Source organism: Ceratotherium simum, chromosome 10 (assembly GCF_057802395.1).
Source record: "Ceratotherium simum simum isolate JZ-2026a chromosome 10, ASM5780239v1, whole genome shotgun sequence".
Classification (NCBI taxonomy): domain Eukaryota; kingdom Metazoa; phylum Chordata; class Mammalia; order Perissodactyla; family Rhinocerotidae; genus Ceratotherium; species Ceratotherium simum.
Window position 1 is genome coordinate 2,619,595 of NC_141909.1, and position 19,287 is coordinate 2,638,881.

General features: G+C 43.2%; 1 protein-coding gene across 9 annotated transcripts in view; it reads right to left on the reverse strand.

Moving 5' to 3' along the window:
- Window positions 1-19,287, reverse strand: part of ARHGEF7 (Rho guanine nucleotide exchange factor 7) — a 151,054-nt gene that overhangs the window by 71,076 nt on the left and 60,691 nt on the right. For all 9 annotated transcript variants that reach the window (XM_004423175.3, XM_014781870.2, XM_087435840.1 and 6 more), the window contains 2 exons: window positions 17,566-17,696; window positions 10,632-10,833 (listed from right to left, as the gene is read on the reverse strand). In XM_004423175.3, the coding sequence (XP_004423232.2) occupies window positions 10,632-10,833; window positions 17,566-17,696 (333 nt within the window). The remainder of the gene's footprint in view (window positions 1-10,631; window positions 10,834-17,565; window positions 17,697-19,287) is intronic.

The window sequence follows — 19,287 nt, forward strand, 5'->3', positions numbered from 1 at the left end:
CAGGTTCTGTGAGGTGGGTGTGTCTGTCTGTCTGTGTCTATCCTTGCTTCTGTGGGGTGGGTGTGTCTGTCTGTCTATCACAGGTTCTGTGAGGTGGGTGTGTCTGTCTGTCTGTGTCTGTTGTTGGTTCTGTGGGGTGAGTGTGTCTGTCCACCACGGGTTCTCCAAGGCTACCAGGGCTGGATATCAAATTGGGGCTGGCAGGGAGGAAGGGAGAAATTCTGATGAGTATTTCCTAAGGGGCTCGGTTCATACGACCCCCATCCCCCTTCATCTCCCCTGCAGGGTCCTGCTGTATAAATCGCTGTTACTGTCCCTCTGGTGTGTTCAATGGAAGGAGGCTGAGCACATCTGTCCAGAAGCCCTCTCATTAGGTAGTATTTCCCAAAACAGCACCTTCAACCCTAAACACACCCAAGCTTTAGGTTCCTAATTCCAACTGCCTGCTCAGTATCTCCATTATCTTCTTAGCAACAGAAACTCAAAATGCCCAAAACAAAACGCACTATATTTAACCATGGAGTGGTTTATCTAAATCTTCCTTCAATGCCTCACTGTAAAGGCTTTCCAAATGGTTGAAAATAAAGAACAAAACAGAAGGTGTTACCCCTAATTGAAAGAATTCTCTCTGCCCACAGGATGGAAAACAGAACTCCATGGAACTAAATTACTTCTAAACCACAAGAAACACAAGGAGAAAAACCAATCTATTCTAGGTAACACACTTTCTTTCCCAATCTCGTATCTGCAGCTAAGAATTAAACTGTGGAAGAAAAAACCATGACATGTTTCCATCCTAAGGAAAACAATGCCTTTTCATCTTTAAAATCTGCAATTTGGGGAAAGAATACACACTAATAGTAGAGGGGGATCACTGAGGCCTCAATTACAGCCATCAAGATGATAAAGAGCACACACTCCACATGCATGCAAGTGAGGTCAGTTTGTAAGAATGACCTTGAGTCTGCTTTAAGTTATTTTGAAACCCAACAATTTGCAACTGTTTTATTTTACTTCAACTTAAGATACATCTCACACTGTACTTAATAAAATTCAATTAATTTACTATAAGAACTATAAGCAAAAAGTTTTTTCAAAAGAAAGTTTCAGGCTACTAACATTATGTAAAAATACAGAATAGGCAGAAGGGACCCAGACAACTCAGGCTTAAGTCCAAACAAGCTGTCTTTTCTCCCTTAGAAAAACAGAATTCACAATTCTGCTGGCCTCTAAACCAAAATTACTGGGATAGGAAGTCTCATGAACTCATCCCCAAAACCTTGTATTCAGTTCTCGACAAGAGGGCTCTATGGTCATAAGGCCCCCACACTGAGTTGTCACACAAGGAGCTGTGCCTGCTTGCAGTGCCAACCATCTGCAGCGCTCTCCCTCCGAAAGAAAGCGTAACTGTCATGAACAGTCGGGGCAGGTCCCTGCAGGAGAGCTGGAAGAGGAGAGGCCCTGCCTGGCCCTCACTCAGGCAGCCCGCCCACCAGCCAACGCTGTGAGGCTCTCATCAGAGGGCTATAGAGTCCCCTGGCAAATGGCCACACCAGAGGCCATTCGTCATCAACATCCCCAGTCCAGGCTCTAGGGACAGTCACACCAGAACGTGACATACGGTGAACAGAAAGGGTAGCAGGAGCCTCGGTTCCCAGGTTTACTGCAGGAACTCCTGTGCAGCCTCAGTGAGCCCTCTACTACCTTCTACCAAAAAAAAAAATTTTTTTAAGCATTAAATGTAATATAACAGAGGTGAAGTTACGGCCATTCTTAACAGAGAGAAATTCACAGAAAATACATTAGAAGACACTCAGCCATCCCAGTATCCTAAGAAAAACAAAACATTCTTGGTCCATCTGATAGCTAAAGATTGATACGATTCCCTTACTGAGGGACAGGGAAACAGCAAGAACGTAATTTAGTGTTACCTCTCCAGGGCCGCCTGAGCAGCAGATCTTCCCTTTCTTGCAATAAACTAAAAAAACGCTGAAACCCACCCACCTCACCAAAACTACAAAGGTATGCTGTCACGGTCCCTTCTGGAAGTTTCTGGTGCCACTTCTGAACTGTTACAACCTGTATTTCCAAGCCTGGTCCATACTTATACTTTGCAATTCAAATAAGATAACCCTTACTCCACTAAAAAAAAAAAAAACAGAATTTAAACATAGATGCGCTAAAAGAAAAAGGGGGTGGGGACTCCTGCATGCCAAAAGTAAAGGAGGCTCGCAGAACACTGCCAATGACGTGCCAAGAAGGGCAGCGCCAGGGCTGGGCTGCAACCAAGGCGGGGACAGACAGCGCTGGCCCCACCATGCTGAGTGAAACAGGATGGGTCCCCTGCTGACCCATAAGGCTGACGACAGAAAGCCCAAAGCTTCTGTCCACTAGTCCACAGGAACAGCAAGGAAGTTACTGGCCACTCGGGGATGGCAGGCACAGCCTATGAAAAATCAAAGCCCCGAGCCTGACCCTGCTGAGGCATGCAATCCAAATCTATGCTGTCCTCTTGCAGGCCCCCCAGGATGTGCCCGAGGCAAGAAAACCCTCCGGAAGCCCTGAGGAAGCAAATCTTACCCTTCTCTGTAAGAATACTTCTGCAACCCAGGGTTCAGAGGTACCCCACTGAACAACCATCCATCAAAGATGAATCCGTAATAAAAAAGCATAAGGTCTGAAGAACTGAACCACTAAGAGAGTATAAATGGATACAACACACAAAGGAACTAGTACCCAAGACACAGAAATAGTGGGATGATGTAGGAGCCTATACAGTAAGTATGTTTAAAATGCCTGCAGAGAAATCGGGACCATAATGAAGAAAAAAGGCACTATGAACATGAAAAACAGCTGGAAAAGTATGAGATAATTTCTAGAAACGAATACCATGATCACTAAAATGAACATCTCCATGGACTTAACCTGAGGAGGGAAGTGGGGAACTGAAAGAGATCTGAGGAATGGACTCCAAATAACATAGTCCAGCAAAACAAAAAACATGAAAAATAGGTTAAAAGCCACAGAGGGCAAAATAAGACATCTAACACGACTTTCAGGAGAAAACAAAGGGAATGAGCAGGCAGCATTACTTGAGAAGATATTTTCCAGAAATGATGAAGTCTTGCATCCTGGGCTAAAAGCACACCAAGCCCTGCTGAAATCAAAACCCACCCCTCAACGAATGGGATGGCACCTCGAAGCAGCACTGAAGGCGGTGACACTTGGAGAAGCCCAGACCTAACAGCCCTCTCCCCCTGCTTGGGGCAAAGGCAGTCAAATACTGGCAGTCTCATGTGATTCAACTACCACGGGCTTTTTTTCTACTCAATGAGAGCAGAGAGTACAGAGGACGATCACCTTCTCAATCATCTATTCTACCTAATTTTCTATTCAGAGAACCTTAGGTAAGCTTCATAATTTATGGGTGGACACTTTGTTGATTTTTTTCACTGTTCTTTTCCCAACTCCCACAACAGTGGTCACTCAAGTATTTGTTGAATGGATGTTGCTTGTGGTTGCAAACTAAGTGCACTGTGACAACCTTGACAATGTACTATGGAAAACGCAGCTGACCAAGGCAGAACGAAGCGTAGAGAAAGGTCAAGGTAAGTCCCCGTGTCTCAAAGTGGGGCATGAAGAGACAACTGACAAATGTCCAGGAGATACAAAATCAAGACTGAAGGGTATTATTTAGCATTACCAATGTAGTGAAACAACAAAATGATAATATAAAGAACAAGCTTACAAGGAGGGGAGAGGGAAGGGGAAGACCAGGAGTCAAGAGATAAGATCTACAGGACACAAATCGATGCAGAGAAGGCCTGCATTCAGGAAAGCACTTGGGGGGGATCCTAAGGAGAGAGTCTCTCTGGGGTGAGGAAGGAGAAGCAAGAGACCTCCACTTTCCACGTAAGCTCTTCTGTCCCACTTGCTGTGCTGTCACATGCCTGTATTACTCTAACATAGCATCTTATAAATAAAAATAAAACTTCTTAAAAGAACATCTCCAATACTGGAAGACTATCGACGCTGACCCCAAACTACTACATGTCAGTTGACCTCTGGGATGTATCCTCGAAACTGAGGATATTTCATCACACCCCTGGCATACGGCCACGCTCACACAACCTCCCCTACGGTGCCCAGTAACACTGGTGTTTGGGTGAGTGCCCGCTTATCATGCTCATCTGGGGGAACATTCACTTCCACATTGCAGACAAAATTCCAAGCCGTCTAATCCCAGATCCCTTTGTACGTTATGCTAGGTTCCCCACACATGCCTCAGAGGTGCGAATCTTACATTTTATGCTCCTCCTGCCTATTAAGAAATCTACATCTGGAAGAGACAGTATGGAGAGGCTCATCCTCTAATGCAGCCTTACCCTGCGTGCTTTCAGACACCTAACATCACGCACGCGCATGCACATGCCCAAACCCAGTCCACACCAAAGAAGTGTGAGGGCCAGAGGAGAGGCTTATTTCCAGCGACACAAAGGAAAGCAAGGTTCTGCACTCCGTCCCTCTCCCCGCACAGATTATATCAAACCCTGTTCTTCCACAGCCTAATTAATAACTGTGTCCAAATTCAGCTTGCATCTTCTGTCCCTTTTTGATGTCAAAATAAACACAAAATATTAAAAAGTGACAAAGCCAGGAAGTGGCAATGTGAATGCTCATTAAAGATCTGAGGATCAGCAAACGACAGTCACATTTATGTTCTCATACCACTGCCAAGCACAGGTTATTACTCATCATGTCAGGCTAACCAGCCAAAGACTTAAAGAAATGCCTTTACTGTATACAGATGATGAGCTGCCTAGAAACAGGAGAAATTAAAAGCCAATGCATCAGAAATAATCATTTCAAAGAAGCCATGTGAATGTGTATGCACACAAGTCCATGTTAAACTGGACTTGTAAGGACACGCAACACAATTTGCTCACCCAGCCAGCAGCCAGCCTAGCCCTCGGTGGTACTCATCTTCCAACTGCGGGCATCTCATCGCGCTGCCCACTAACGCCTGAGCACCTCCACGTTTACTTACGGAGAGCAGCACCCAGCTCACTCACTCCCAGAAACCACCTTGTTGCTTCTCTTTCCTTCCATCCTCCTTGAATTTAAGAAATTTTCTAGGTGTGTATGTGTGTGAATGTGTAAAACACACATGTATATCTACATGAATAATCTGCAATAGAAATCCACGGTATTACATACCACAAAAACGTGCCAAGAAAATAAATGCTAAGTAACAAGGACGTATCTTCCATAAAACAGTATTCAGGAAGAATATACAGTGCGTTTGCAGCAAGCATTAGAAATATCCTTATGCAGACTCTTGGAAGATATCTGTCTTCAAAGAAGGACTATTTCAAACAAGAAACCACACACAGGACAAAGGTACAAACACACAACGGTGAAGCTGGACGAGATCACTGCCATCTCTCGCCACAAGAGGGAGATGGACCACAGCTACCTACACCTCCCCAGGAAAGGCCAGGGAGAAACCGGACCTTCTGGAGAGCTTACCTGGAGACACACAGCCCGAAAGATATCGCTTAAAGGCAGACCTCAGTTTTGTTTATGCAATAAAAATATATGTAAATCAAATCAAAATTTAACACAGAAGAGAAACTCACAATTTAAAAGAAGTCAGTGTTTTTGTTTCACAAGGAAACGATCTAACATGATTGCCAGTCAGAGGAGTCTGTATGTTGGGACCTGGCACATTCTGTTTACAGAAAATGAAGCATTAATTATACTCTAAAATATAATGCTTACACGTTAATAAACATACTCTTCAAAAAAAGAAACTTCTTCCAAAATCCAAAGCCATATAATTTACTGAAAAAATGCAACACTGAAATGTTACTGAGATCCTAGTTTTATTTTCAACTTTATAAACTGACACAGTAAAAATATGGTTTCATGTCTTTCTGTCTCAAAACACCCACATTTAAAATCAGATGGGGATAACTGTCCTCAGAATCTACTCAGGTAATTTGAGAACTCTAGGGAAGGAAAGTTATTCCCAAAAGAGGTTATTCCTGGTTCAACTGTCAGATCACCAATACAAGCAAATATGTTATTCCTTATATTTCAAAAAATAAACAGAAAAAAAGGCACTCTTCCAAAGTTACCTGGGTCTCAGTTTGGTACGAAAACTAGGGATTCTACGTGACCCCACAAAGAACTCTTTGACAACAACGCAGTTACCTACACACGTGTAAAGGAGTCTCTTTCTTTCTCTCACACACACACAACAGAGTAAGATGCAAACCCGGGAATTAGAGGCAGAACAGGGATGCAGTTGCTCCTCACATAAGAGAACACCTATAAACGCGTAATGGCTGGTTCTTCCTAGAGCTGCATCGGTCCCCTCCAGCTCTCAGGCCACTCCACTCCACTCCACTCCAAAATGGGGCTTGAGAACAAGATGTTCATTCCCCCTTGCTAGCCTTTACAAGGTAGCAGCGTGCTATGAAACACACTACCAAGAGACGACACTGATGACATCCAAATCCACTTGAAAATAACTCCCAGAAATCAGCCGAAGAGGACTCTGAGACCCACAAACTCTATCTTTTCAGTGTAATTATCAAACGTTAACTTTGAAAACTTTATGAGGAGAAATACCTAAAAAGTAAGAATCATTCATTTGCACTCTTACTATGGTGACTCAAAATCAGACCAGAATTCCCATTGGAACGAGTCGTTCACAGCAGAATTCAAGAAGGCCCAGATTCAACAGACACCAGCCTGACCAGCAGGCTCCACTCCTGACGGCGTGCTCACTACCAGCTCTGTGACCACCTTGCTCTCATCAGGAAAGGAAAGACCACTTCATCCTCCCCAGCCCTCCCCAACTCCAGCATCCTCCTGGAAAAGAACCAGTGCTGCTCTCTTGTCCTCAGGAGAAGAACGAATCATCAGACTTCAGGACTGGCCACAGAGCTGGGCTCAGAGCCTGGACCCGGCCTGCCCCACCCCTCAGGCTTGCGGGCCAGCACCAGGGCTGCTCAGCTGTCCCAGGGACTGACTGGGTGACTACTGGCAAGTCCAACCAAATCGCAGACTAAGCTGCATTTCCCAACAGCCGTGTCTGTAAAGTCAAGATGACATTTCCATCCTGATCCGCCTGATACCAGTGCCACGCTCTCAGCTGGTTCTATACTTGGACAGATTAAAAGAATAAATAAATATTATTTATTTGTACCCTCTGCCCTGAACATCTCAACAATACTTGTCTTCTGGGGTTGGGGTAAGGACTGAATGAGGTCACAGATAAAAAGCACTTTATACGGTAACCGGAACATAATAAGCAGCCAAAAAAATCTTGGCTATTATTGTTAATTTTATTAAAATAATAAAATATATTGTTTTCATTATCAACAACTACAGAAAAATAGCAATAATGAGATACCACATCACACCAATTATGATGGCTATTATCAAAAAACAGAAAACAAGTGTTGGCAAGGAGGTGGAGAAATTAGAACCCTCGCACACTGCTGATGGGAATGTAACGTGGTACAGCCACTGTGGAAGTAGAACGGAATTCCTCAAAACTTAAACACAGAATTACCATAAGAGCCAGCAATTCCACTCCTAGTTATATACCAAAGAGAGTTGAAAGCAAGGCTCAAATTTGCATACACTATATTCACAGCAACATTATTCACAATAGCCAAAAGGTGGAAACAACCCAAATGTCCAACAACAGATGGAAAAACAAAATAAGGTTGTGAAATAGAAAATACATAATTGGTCTCTGCCCCAGGTTCACGGCAGAGAGCTCCTATAACCCTTGTAATTTCCTAAGTGATAAGAACGCTGCAGCATCTTTTGTTCTAATATTTGATCTCTGACGACGCTTCCTGACAGAGTGCCTAAATCCCTTGGAATTCCCTGGGTGATAGGAGCATCTTTTGTTCTAATTAAGCAACTCTGGGTGGGCTCCTGGATGTCTCCTCCTGGAATGGGGGCTGGTCACCAGAAGGACCAAGCCATGATTAGAGGCCTGGAACTTTCAGCCCCACCCCTTATCTTCAGGAAGGAATGAGTTAATGAACAATCAAACCTATGTGATAAAACCTCCATAAAATTGCAATGGTGTGGGGTTCAGAGAGCTTCCAGGTTGGTGAGCACATCCACATGCCAGGAAGGTGGTACATCCCGACTCCACAGGGACAGAAGCTCCTGCACTCGGGACCCTTCCAGACCTTGCCCTACATGCCTCTTCATCTGGCTGTTTGTCTATATCCTTTACTACGGAAGAAACTGGCAAACTCAAGTAAGTGCTTCCCTGAGTTCTGTGAGCCGCTCTAGCAAATTATCAACCCAAGGAGGGGTCAAGAGAACCTCGATTTATAGCCAGTTGGTCAGAAGCACAAGTGACAACCTGGGGCTTGTGACTGGCACGTGAAGCGGGTCAGTCTTGTGGGACTGAGCCCTTAACCTGTGGGATCTGACGCTAACTCCAGGCAGATGGTGTCAGAACTTAACTGAATTGCAGGACACCCAGCTCGTGTCACTAGATTGCTCAATGTGTGGAAACCCCACATATCTGGTGTAGGAAGTGTTGTGAGCGTGGCAGTAGCATGAGAGAAAAGGAGAAACATAGAGATGTGGTTTTTTCCTTATCAGGGGTATAACCATACAATGGAATATTATTTAGCCTCAGAAAGGAAGAAATTCTGACACATGCTACAACATGAATGAACCTTGAAAACATTATGCTCAGCAAAGGACAAATGCTGTATGACTCCACTCTCGCGAAGTTCCTAAAGCAGCAAATTCACTGCGACAGAAAGTTGAACATGGCTGCCAGGGGCTCGAGGGAGACAGGAATGGGGAGTTACTTAACGGGCAGAGTTTCAGTTTGCGAAGATGAAAAAGTTCTGGAGATGGATGGTGGTAAAGGTTGAACAATGTGAAGGTACTTAACACCACTGAACTGTACACATAAAAATTATTTTAAAAATGGCTAAAATGGTAAATTTGACATCATATATATTTTACCACAATTAAAAAAAGAAAGAACAGGCATGTGTTATTCCTAAAAAAATCCAACACCAGAGACCTTTACAAATCAGGGCTGCCGGCTGCCTTATTAAAATACTTATTGTTTGAGGTCATTGCTGAGAAAATAAACAAATATGCTCACATTTAAAAACCTTTTTTTCTTGCCACCTTAAAAAAATAAAATGGCAGCAACTGTCATTCACTGTGTGCCAGGTGCTACAGCACACGCTGAAGGCACCTGAACCATTTCATCCCACAAGCCCCCTGCAAGGGAGATACTGTCGCCCTCATTCCACACCTCTGCGGGCCTCCCTGAGAGCTCCTCACCAGCCCAAGGTCATCACGCTCTTCCCACACTTCCTTCTCTATAAGCCACTCACTATATATCTATATATATATCGATATATATCAACATATATATATCGATATATAGATACATATAAACCACTCTTTCCCCAAGCAGAACCAGAGAAACTGCACCACACAACATTTTCCCAATAAAGGGACGAGAGGCAAGTCAAGTTATAGAAGACTCATTTCACAAATCTCCCCCGCCCTCCTTCTCTCCAGCCATCCATGCTCCTCCCCTTTCAGATGCTGGTTCTGAACTCTCGTTCTACTTTGACATCTCATCAGCACACTTCTAACCAAGCTCCATCTCAAGACACATTTTATCTACACATGTAGGAGTCCATGTGGCCAAGAACTACATCGCTGCATTCATAAAACCCAGCAGTCTTTGTACACAGCATCTCGTCAACATGTTAACGCCGACGCATGAAGCAACACGTGTTCAGGAAGACTGTCATCACCCCCGTGAACGTCAAGCAGGATGTACATGCATTCCACAAACACGGAGAACATGTGCTAGGCACTCAAATCTTCAGCATTACGGAACTTTCACAGCCATACCCTTGTTACCTAAGTCACAGATCCCAGGCCTCAGAGACAACTTTCAATTGCACAACGTGAATCATACCTAAGCAGAAATGAAAAAAGTGCCAAATACCACTATTCCCTTTATAAGCCTCTGAATAATTTTTTAAAGGCAACAAAATAATGTTAAAGAATTACAGAAAACATAAGAAAAGTGATGCATTTTAAAATACTATTATTAATACAAAGAAAACAATAGAAATTACTTAACTGTATGTGATTGGCAAAAAGCACCCAGAGCAAAAAAAATTAAATACAGCCTGCAAGATATCTCAAATTCCAATTCCTGACACTAGCCCTAAAAAAGGTTAATAAATTTTATCTTAATATAAAAGTATAACTGCAAAAATAAACATAGATTTGAGATGTTTTCCTGACATATGGAAAATAACAGAGAGTAAGTCTCTATTTTAAACTGCTGATGTCACAACCGAACGAAATGCTAGTTTGTCACTATAGAGCCCTTTATCCCAGCACCCAGTGCGGCGGTAAAGTAAAATCACTTCCATTGAACAAAAAACGATAAGGAAGAATCTGAATCCTCAGCCCCGGGTCACTCACTCAAGTTCAACTGAAGAAAAGCACTCAGCACCTGGAGCACATTCACGTCTTTCCACTCCTCCTCATCTAGAGGAGGAGCCACTGGTCCCTTCTGCCAACGTGCCACTTACCACTGGGCTTGATCTCTCGCACGTAGTTGCTGGGGAACCAGCCGGTCCTGCCGTTGTGCGTGCCCTCCCACCAACCCCCTTCCTCCACTCGAGTGACATGGATGACATCTCCTTTCGAAAAGGAAAGCTCATCTTCATTCGTCTGCTGGAAGTTAAACTTTGCTCTTACTACCAGTTGATTGTTGCTATTATCGGTCATGTCCTGAAGAGGGGAGAAGGGGAGAAAAATTTCATGAAATACAGTCTACGTCATGATAAAAAAATTAGATTTTACTATGATAAATGTAGCATCACTGCCGTCCTCAAGCAGCAGAGGAATGTTTAAAGAAGACACATTTAGGCTCCCTGTCTCCTGCAGTGCACCCTGACCACCACCACCCCTGTTCCCAGTCCCAGAAGAAACCCTCTTAATTTTGGCTTGAAAGCTCTTATTCCTGCCATTGTTAGGCCTGCATAAACATATATACACTTTCACATACATTTATATGGAATTATATTGTACCTATTGTACATACTTCTCTACAATTTACAAAAAGTTAATATACTATGGTCATTTTTTCACCAGTACCTATAATTACTTTAGTCTTAACTAAATGTATAATATTATATTGTATGGCTGTGCCATTAATTACTTAACCAACTCTTCATTACTGGATTTAAGGCTATTTCTAGTATTTTCCTAATGCAAAACAAGGCTGTGTTAAAACTATTTGTACATCTATCTTTGAACACACCTGTAAATAAGCCTATACATTTAATTCAGGTGAGAGAACACGTATGACATTTTAAATTTTAACACCTATTTCTAAACTGCCCTCCAAGAAAGTTCTACAAACGTACACCAAGCTACATTCCCGTCAACTGTATCTAAGAGTTCTTAGTTCTTCAAACATTCACCAACACTGGATATTACCAAACTGATGGGAAGAAATGGTACCTCATTTTAATTTGCATTTTTCTCAGAGGTTAAGCACATTTTCAGATCTCTGAAAGGTAGAAAGAGGAAGGCAGACTGGCTAGTGTCTCTTTATCTCCATCTATCTATCCTGGACTGGGCCCTGGAGAGGCCAGCAACCCTGAACTGCCAAGTGAAGTAAACAAAAACACATCCTCAAGAGAAGCCTGCTCTCCTGCCCAAAGGAGAGGAAAGGGGGAGCAGGCAGACCCACACACCCACCAACAGCAGGGGAGCCCTCTCACTCTGCACCTGGGTGTCCACGGGGACTGGGCAGGACATCGCGTGCCCTACTGAGCACCAGCGCTCCGCCTGTGCCCACGACATCAGCAAAGATCAGGCAGGAAGTCTCAGTCTCCATCCCCACCAGGTGGCACACAGGCTCCATCTGCCCACACAGGCTTTCCCTGCCCTCCACTCAGCCTTAGGGGAGGACCCAGGCCTAGCATCTCCCCATCCAGCAGCATCGTCAGGGGTCCAGCAGGACCCCAGTGACACCAGGTGAATGAGCCCAACCAGACACTACTGCAAGGACTCTGGAAACTAAGCTGTTACTAGAACCACAGCCTACCAACCTAGGTTGAGGAGACTGACTCAGGTCCAAGAGAGTCTGTTGGGTGATGATGAAGGAAATCTCAGAGACGGCAGCTGTCAACAGCCTGGCTGACAACCAACTGGTTGTTGGAAGACTTCAAGAGAGCTCCTTAGGAAGAGGAAAGTGAAAAATCCTAAAATGTCTGAGTGTACAGGAAGAGATTCTTAGAAATAGGCAAAAGACTAGGACTGCAATCTACAAAAGGTGCACAGAACACTAAGCAAACAGGCAACAATTACTAATTCCAGAAAACAAAACCTTGTTAGGAAAGGAAGAACAGTCATAGCGCACGCCATGGCTCCACCATGAGTCTGGGTCATAATAACGTACACTCAACACTGTCCCAACGGAAGCCACAGTGGGAAGTCAGCCATGAAGAAGAAGGGCCGAGAAGCACCTACGAATGTAAGGGGCCTCGAGGGCAGTGGAGGAGCCCTAAGCCCCCTTCTACTGTGGGCAGTCCACATTGATAACACTTCAAGTTAAAAAAAATCAAGTTTAACAGAGGCATTTTATTTAGAGTCACACAGGCAAATACCTAAAGAATCAATGAAAAAAATGGAAAGTGGTTGTCACTACTGACTTTTTTTCCTAATAGCAAGTCTTGGAGAATTACCTGACTCTTTAAACTAGGTGCACAGGTATCACTAAACAAAAAGATGAAAAAGATAAAGCACACAGTGATGAGGCAGATCCTCAATGAAGAGGAGCTGATATAATTCCTAAAATATCTAATACTTATCTATTTAAATATGTGTTTATACATTAACAATTATAAATTATATTTAGTAATTCAAATTAATACATTAAATATTTATCTACTAAATTAAACATTTAATGCATACTTAATATTTAATACTTAGAATATTCAATAAAGAAATATCTCTTCAACTTTTGGCAACCAACACTCCGGCTGACCACTTCACCTCCATATGATGCTTGCCGGCACACCTGAATGGTGAGGGGCAGGATGAAGCTTGCCTGCTCAAGCAAAGCTCACATCTAAACAAACGGCACACGTGATCCTTGCTCTGGTTAGGTGAAACATTATCGGGCTTACCATGCTATATCAGGTTTTCTTTTGCAAACCACTGTCATCAGCTCAGCAACTAGTGCCAATGCCCTCTCTGGGCACAACACCAGCATGAACATAAATCGAGGCGTGGGGGTATCTTGTCAGGAGTCATACACGAGGTAAACTACATTCTCCCTACAGTCACAAATTCTCTACACTGGAGGCACAGGTTAGGTAAACAGCAATGACACAGTCTCTACTTCAGAAATGGATATTCCACAAGGAAAGGACAGGGAGATGTCTGAGAGGGGAGGTGGGAAGAAAGGCACAGAGGACAGGCGGCCAGTCCAGATCCGTTTAAAATTTCTGATTCCACAAATTTCCATTTGTTCAGCACTTACTACACCAAAGGATATACAGACTTTTAACATGCTGATGTGAAGAGCACTGTTTAGAGGGCAAGATGCCAAAGACAGACTGAAGGGATGGTGGGCTACAAAGAGCTGGACTCCAATGACTCTATAATGACCATTTTAGCTGAACATCCCAGAGGCTGAGTAAGACGCGCTCCGGTCACCATCACCAGTGTCACAGGAAGCTGGAAAGGAAGTATTTAATCACTATCTTATCATTTTGGGTTTTTTTCCTTAAACTCCACAACAGTCTAAAACACAACTGGCTGTGCAAAAGAAGTCAGTCATAAAATGAGTACATGCTGTGGAATTCCATTTATGTAAAATACAAAATAGGTAAAACTCATCTTTCCTATTAGAAATCATAATAGCAGATGCCCTTGGGAAAGGCAACGCCAGTCAAGTTCTGTCTCTCGATCCAGGTGCTGCTTACACAGGAATCTTCGACTTGTAAAAATTCATCAAGCTGTTCGCACTTTTCTATAAACGTTAGTGATGGGAGGAAAATGAAGACGGAAAAGGTGACCCCTAGAGCACACGTACGGTACCTTCTCTGGGAACAGTAATATATACTCAACACATTCGTTCTTAACTGCTTATTTTTGATCCCTACAGTCAGAGCACCACCCATCAAAATCGCACATCTATAACTTAATCAAGTACTTTACTTTATCCAACGTTCGGAAATTATCCTAATAATCCAAAACCAGGATATCCTGGAGTGCTGCCTTCACACAAACTCCACCTTCTCCTCCATTCCCTAAAAGTCCCTGTAATCTTATTTATAGAAGAAGAAAAGCTTGTCAAGGAGTAAAAGACCCAATTTCTACTCCAATGGTTATTATTTCCCAGTCTTGCGATCATGTATAAATATCTTCTCTAACCTTCCTCAATGTATATTTCATCAAATCCTCAATTGTATTTCATCAAATATAAGAGGCCAGAAATTAGACAATGCCCCATGATTTTATATTTCAAATATGGTCAATTATGACACATCATCAACTGGAAGACACATGCTACTTTCAGACTTGTTAAGATGATTTTTTTTAAAAAGGTCTTAGAATTGATGAAATGTGGTCTGCTAAAGAAGCACAGTATTTTCCACGTTTATTGTACAAGGAACTGAAAAGATTTAACAAAAACGTGTGTAATACATTTTGATATACTGTCTCGCATGCCTTGGAAATACATTTTGTGAAATCAGTGACCAGCGCTGGCCCTGGTCCCAGGAGGCAGGGGAGACACAGGGAGAGGGTATGCTTTATGGGCTCAAGTCACATCTTTCATAAATGAAAGATAACAGGAGAGACAACTTCACAAATATTCTCCCCAAACGTTGAGGAAAACTTCGGGAGCCCGAGATCGTGCTTATTAGCAGTCAACGGATGAAGGCTTAGGGCACAGCAGGGACATGAGAAATCCTGGAGAACTCAGTAACAGTTATGTAAGGATAAAAGGAAGTCAGCCTTAGACAAGAGAAAACCATGACCCAAGTCAAGAGCCCAGGTCCCACTCTCCAATTCAGTACAGAGTGGCTCTCTCTGGGGTGAGAGGCCCATCACGGAGCACAGCGCCAGATTGAAAGCTCAATTCAGCACAGGGCATCAGAAAGAGGATAAGAAGAAATCACCCCAAGAAAGGAATAATCAGCAAGCAATGGGCAAGTGCCGAAGTAAAGAAGTTAAAACTTCCATCTCGGTGCAAACAGAACACTAGAACTGTTCAAATCTACCTATATCACAAGCCAGGAAATTTGCCCCCGAACAGACTGATGACAGGTTCACAGACACAGAAGCAAGATTATGTGGACTACCAGCCAAGGTGGTAGTTAGACGAGACATTCTTAAACAGAGACGCGAGCCGTGAGGAAGGTTCGAGCAAGGAATTTACAATAGCACCGTGAAATACTGATCCTCGCTTTGGGGGTGGTAGCATCTTACACAATTTCAAAGCTAAGCTTTATTTTAATGAAATCACAAAATTAATGTTCAAGAAATTACCAGTTGCTTTTTTAGCTTAATTTTTTTATTATGGAAAATTTCAAACACAAAAGTAGAGAATAATAGGTGAATCTCCATGTACCCATCACCCAGCTTTAAATAAACCTTTTACCATTCTCGTTTCCTTATAAATTGTTCTTAATCCAAGAAAATTATCTCAAAGTACTATTAATAACACACACTTATAGAAAAGTCTAAAGGCAAAGAAATAGTTGCTCTCATCTAGCATGGTCAGAGAAGTCTTGCCACGTTCATCCCACTAGCAGCTGACCATGTCTACAATCACAGACATGAAACAGGTGAGACGGCTGAGGTCTCTATTTCTGGTATAATTTAAAATTTCTCTCGCTAATGAAAAATTAATCCTATACTTATTGTGATCTCAATAACATCCATTATCAACATTACACTTAACTTTATTTTACTTAAAATTAAACATTTGCAATCCAGTCCTCATTTACTCAAAAACAAAAAAGAAAACACAGATGAAAATTGCCACAGGTGAATGGGTGAAACAGCAAGTATTTCTTTACCCAAAGTTCACTGATTTCTCTGACATTTTCCTCATGTATTTGATAAAGCTAATTTAAGATATTTTTCAAGTGGCTTCTATGTTTTTCCTTCATTGGAATCACAACACTCCCAACAGCACTCTACGAAACCCCTCTATTGTTAAACCCCACGCCTCACGGGGTCGCTGTGAGGGTTCCTCCAGTTAGTGCAGGGAAAGCACCTGGGCAGAGGCCGGCACAGAGAAAGACGACTCAGTGCAGGGTGTACTGTACACAAAACGAGAAACGGGGTAACAGGACTTCTCTAAGAGGAAACACAGTCACAGATAAACAGCAATGAGAATTAGTTGGAGTTCAAAAAGTTCAGGAACACGTAAAAAGTATATTCCTTCTGTAGTTTTCAGTAATTAACACTGCTTCGTGAACTAAACTCAAATTTATTTCTCTCTACAAAATACAGCTCTAACCAGATTAATTTGTACTTCTTTAGGATCACCACTAGTGTACTTAACAATATTCCTTTCTGTGTTAAAACAGATGGAAAGCTGTGGTCCCCTACAGAAGAAAACTCCAGAAGAATCAGGTCCTCTTCAGACTCATGTTACAAGATCATTCATGTTTCTAACATGAAATCATTTACTAAAATGTTGCATGAAAGCAAAGTCACACGACTAGCTACCCAAACGAAGTGCCGATCACCCATCAGCTCAAAAGAGGGCTCAGTGTGTTTTCACAATGACAGCCGGAGTGGCCTCATCCTGGTCAGCTGCCAGGATGGCCTCTTCCCACCCTCGCTCCATTCAGTACTGTACGTAACCTTTCCCCAATCTCTCATTTCCAATTTCACTGCTACATCCTCTGCGCTTTGCTCACAGCCTATATCCTGACAATTTATAAATGGATTTTTCTCCACTTCCCAGGATGACTGTTAATCTAAGTTCCTTACCCGCCTCACTGGCAGCCATCATAAGGGAGTCCCTCCTCCATCAACCTATCCTAACTCTGTAAGGCCTTCTAGGTCACGCTTTGATGAAGAGAAAAACCACCTTCAGATTCTTGAGCTTTCAGCCATTTCTTCTTAATACATCTAAGTACTTTTACATATGTATATTTTTTATTCTCACACTTCTGTACATTTGTGCATAGCAAGTAAAAAAATACTGTGCAGGTGACCAGGGAAATATTTTAAAGCATACATCTCTCTACATAAACAAATTTATGACTCTTAAAATATAACCCCCAAATAAGGCAAATTTCTCAAAAGCAGTCATTAAGCATAACATCTGGATGATCTGGTGATGAGGGAAGGAACAGAGGGAAGTCACACCACCCTCTGGCGGTGCAGCTCGGTTCAGCGGCAGGTGCATCTCCCCAGACACATCTACACATGCTCGTTTCCCCTACATCTTCCAATTGCAATAACCAACTCTCTCACACTTACCAAACTTCGATACTGGCCCTGGAACAATTTTGAAGTTCGACTGTGAGAAGGCTGGGATCCCAGGGAGTCAAAAGACTTTATCCGATGAGATGAGGGCCGGGCACACACAGAGTCACTTCCCAGTCCAATGTCTGAAAAGGTCATGCACAGAGAAAAGAGCGAGCTGAGATGCCTGACACCATGGACCCTCACTGCACCCCAGATGCTAAACTGGGGCAGCCCCCGAGGGACGCACCGCAGACGGCAACAAAGCAGGCCATTTATGCAGTAAACAAAGAGCAAATTCTGTCTACACAGAAATGACATGCACTCATCCCCCGATCACCTACCCAGAAAGTAACTCGAGATAACTACTGATCTGCTCTTCTCTAGTATAACTTTCAAATGTGTGAAATGTTGTGACATTGTTTTTAATATTTTCCCTTCACCTAGAAAAAATAAGCCTCTCAAATTCAATTACTTAGCAGAGCACCATCCAGTACTCATTCCCAACACATCACCACCACACGCCCACTTCTCCAGGATTATGCTTCATGCAATAAGCAGCAAGAATTATTTCGCAACAAAAGGAAAAGACTCTGATTTAAACCAAACAGAAAATCCCCTTGTATTTTTCAGCCAGAGAGAACCTTCTGAGGATTACTTCCTCAAAAAGAAGGCAGCCCAGGCTTCATTCACCTCACAAAATAAACAAGCACTAAAGGGCTTAGTACTATCTCTGGAGTCTCTCCGCGATAAGACACTCCGCTTAGGTCAACCAGGAAGTAAACGTTAGCAATCCATTTCTTAGAACCGATTTGACAAAAAAAAAAAAGGCCGTGAAAAAGTTTGAGGGAAGTCACTGTTCTGAAACGGATGCACCTAGCAACTTCTTAAAGCTGCATGGGGAGCCTTCCAGAAAAGTATCCTTAAACTCATAGTCTCCAGGTCCTAGTTTGCTGGCAGATCTATCTGACTGGCTTACATGGTATCTTATAAAATTTTGAATTAGTTGTCAACAACTAAAAGCCTGAAGATATCACAGGAAAACCCAGATTTCCAGCTATTCCTGAAGCACACAGCTGTGGACCACTGGGTCTACATTCCCTAACAGGAAAACTGGCTTGGAGCTGAGCAGGGCTGCACACGTGCAGAGGAACCCGCTTCTCTCTGTTCCCCTCTCTCCTTTCTGCTGCCCACCCCTCCCCCCTGGCTCCACATACACTGGTGTCTGGGAATCCTGTCCTAAACAACTCTGACATCCCAGTCTTGAATCCCTACAGGGCACCTCTAAAAGGCCCTACATTCTCAGGTCCTGCCCAGGGCTGTCAGTATTGCCATAAAGTGTTGTCCACAGCAGCACGGCAGAGGCCTTAGCAATCTGAGGCACCAAACCAACTCTTAAAGGGCATTCCAGGAAGACTTTGTCCACAAGCAGCTACTGACCGTATCTGCACAGTTCTCTCCTGACCCCAGCTTTCTAGGGAACGTTTAGGACGATGAAGGCGTCTTGAGGACATCCCTTACTTCCCCATCACCAATATTTCTTCTGTCCAACCGGAAGGTAAGTATTCATCTACACACCCGGAGAACACCAACGGTTTTCTTTACGTGGCAGAAGTAGAGGGAAGGTAATGACAACTTCTCTCAGAAGGCCAACAACAAGCCTGGAGGCAACAGCTGCAACAGGCTCACTGTTGAGTCAGCCACTGAAAGTTGAAGTCTAAACAGATACACTCACCT